The 2974-nt window shown below is 27.2% G+C and overlaps 1 protein-coding gene across 1 annotated transcript in view; it reads right to left on the bottom strand.

The window, feature by feature from the left end:
- Window positions 1-2974, bottom strand: part of LOC106791892 (inositol-pentakisphosphate 2-kinase) — a 103523-nt gene that overhangs the window by 11857 nt on the left and 88692 nt on the right. Inside the window, exon 4 of the mRNA XM_014757887.1 lies at window positions 666-909. Within this exon, the coding sequence (XP_014613373.1) occupies window positions 666-909 (244 nt within the window). The remainder of the gene's footprint in view (window positions 1-665; window positions 910-2974) is intronic.

Genomic DNA, 2974 nt, shown 5'->3' with positions numbered 1-2974 from the left:
ATGATAGATTTGTATTTGATAATAGAATTTAACAGTCAATCAAAATCGAATGGTTTTATTAATCCATCTTCATTTGTATTATAATCCTATGTTTTTTTTTTTGTTTTTTTTAGTAATTCTTTCGTTTCTCCCTCTCTCTCTCTCTCTTTTCTATAAAAATAAAAATAATATTATTAAATAGAGAGGAGGGGTTAAATATTGGATTGGATTTGCAGAAATTTGTGTTTTAATAATAAGATGATTTAACGGATCAATCCAAACTAAAAGGATTTGTTTTTCCATTACGCGTGTTTTCAGATGAAAATTTTGTATGGTTTATTTTCGTGGTAGGCTCAAAACTTTTTAACCCACCGTATACATATCTTTCTCGCCTCCCCCTCACCATAATTTCTTTACTCTTTTGTTTCGTTTAAATTAAACTATATATTTGTTTCATCTGTAAAAAAAAAAACATCTGTCGAACATACACACGGTGTATAGAGAATAATAATTAAAAATTAGGGGGTAGGGGGAGGGTGGGGAGGAGGTAAAAAGAAAAATATTATACTTTGCAGTAGCATATGGTAAGTTTGAAGAAAAAAAAAAAAGGTTGAAATATTATGTTTTATTCATTAATTCATACACACACACACACACACATTGTCCGTTTTCGTATTTAAATTTACCTGGACGAAATGGGTGAATAATTTGAAGAAGTTCGGCCACGTCTTTGGTATCGTAACGAATGATTTTTGGTATCCGGATGTAAGAACCCAAATAACCGGAAACAATATGCTTCACAAATTCTGCTTCTCGTTTTACGCGTATTTTCTCCTCCTCGTTATTGTCGTCGTCATTGTCATCATAGTTGTTGTCCGGCAAAGTCTCACCTGGTAACGATGATTTCCGGAATCGTATTACTTCATGCTCCTGAAACATGATAGATCTTGAAAGAACATGGGGGGGGGAAAGGGGTGGGAAAAAGAAATAACGAAAATACAAAATAATAATAATATAAAAATTAAATTGTGACAATTTTTTGAAATGAATGAAATAAAAATTTTCTTGGTGAATTTGTGTGTTGGAACGTTCATTTGAAAATAAAATAGAAATAATAAAAAACCCTTAAGAAAACCCTTAAAAAAAATAAATGGTAGAAGAAATCAGTGAGTAAAAAAACATTTGGTTTAAGATTTTTTTGTATTAATCGATATGTGTATATATATATATATATATATTAATTAATTTGAAAATGAAATTATAATAAAAAAAGAGGAAAAAGAAAAGATAAATTGTGCAACGTGTGTGTATCTTTGGTAAATTCAAATTCAAGGTTGCATTTAGCGGACGACGCTTGTGAAACAGGAAAATGCAAATATTTTTGGCGTCATGGAAAAATAAAAGGATACTTAAAAATCAAATAATATAAATTCTTGATTCTTCGTTACGTTATATATTAAACTTCTATTAACATTTTCTTGTATTTTGTTTATTCTTTTAAATTCTTTCCTTTTTTTATCTAAAAGATATCACACACACACACACACACAAATTTAATGATAAATTGCTAATATAATCGATGTGTGACCAAATATAAATAAATATTTATTTAATATTACAATCACAAAAATTAAAGGGAAAAAACAAAACAATATAATTTGTCTTCATTCGAATCTGATATAAATTGATAGAAACTTTTTATTTTTATTTTTATTTTTTTTTAATTAAAACTTATATCTCTCTCTCTCTCTCGAATTTCTCTATCTTTTATTACTCAATTGAATTAAATAATGATAGAAAAATTCAAGGCAAAAGAAAATAAAAGAAAAGAAAGGAAAAAAAGAAATCAGAAATGAATATTCGGTTATGCAGTCGCTTAGCACGGGCAAGAAGTTGCACTTTGCACTTAAGTTTTTAAAACGTAAGAAATAAACAAATACATAGATCGTGTATGCGTTTAAATGAATGGGGTGGGGGTGGAGGTAGGTGTTAAGAAGGTATCGTTAATACCTTTCACTTTACTCTTTCACCTAGTAAATATTTTATATAAATATAAAAAAAAGTGAATTAAAAAATATAATTATATGCGTTTTATACTAGCGTACTCGTAGTAATTACGACGATTAACAAATTTTCACGAATATAATATACAAATTGATTTTTTTATTTATTTTATAACACACACACACACACGCACGCACGCACGCATAAATCATTTTTTAATTGAACATTAATTTGTATAAATAGTATACGCCTGATATTATTCGTCATTTCGTATTCATTCTTTTTAAGTTATACGATACGAATATGTTTATTGATATAATTAAAAAGAAATATATACATATATATTATTAATTCGTGTATAAATATTATTTCAACGATTAAGCGTATCTTTTTTTTTTTTTTTTTTTTTTTTTACAATTCTTAGATCATTGAAAATGAAAGATCGAAAGATAACGCGAATAATGCACGATCCTCGAGACATTATTCTTCGCCTTGTTTCTTCCGTCAAGTACATATTTTTTATATAGACGTATGTAAACGTGTATATATATATGATATGTAAAAACAAAGTATCTTGGATACTATAATACAATTTGTTTTCTTTTTTTTCTGTTTTTTTTTCTCATACATTAACACCTCGAATGCCACGTTAATTTTACATTTGATTTTTTTTGTTTTTGAATCATATATATTTTTTTTTTTGTTACCCAACAGGTTAAATATGCATTTAAAATTTATTTATATGCTCGTCGTAATTGTTGGTCATGGTCATTGATTGATAAAACAATGATGCATCTTGACAACGGTTGTTTTTTCTATTCAAAGATGGGAAATTACCGGTGTTCAGGTATCTCTTATTTTTAGTAAATTACACATACCAGTAGAATATAGAGAGAAAGATTAGTTGTTAAATATCGGTAATTATTAAACAATCATTATCGATACTTACATACTTGGGAAAATCGCATTAGGTATATATATATATATATAT

Source organism: Polistes canadensis, unplaced genomic scaffold (assembly GCF_001313835.1).
Source record: "Polistes canadensis isolate GaletaPanama2010 unplaced genomic scaffold, ASM131383v1 scaffold_350, whole genome shotgun sequence".
NCBI classification, from domain to species: domain Eukaryota; kingdom Metazoa; phylum Arthropoda; class Insecta; order Hymenoptera; family Vespidae; genus Polistes; species Polistes canadensis.
The sequence above is the reverse complement of the archived record's forward strand: the minus strand, read 5'-3'. Positions and strand labels throughout refer to the sequence as shown.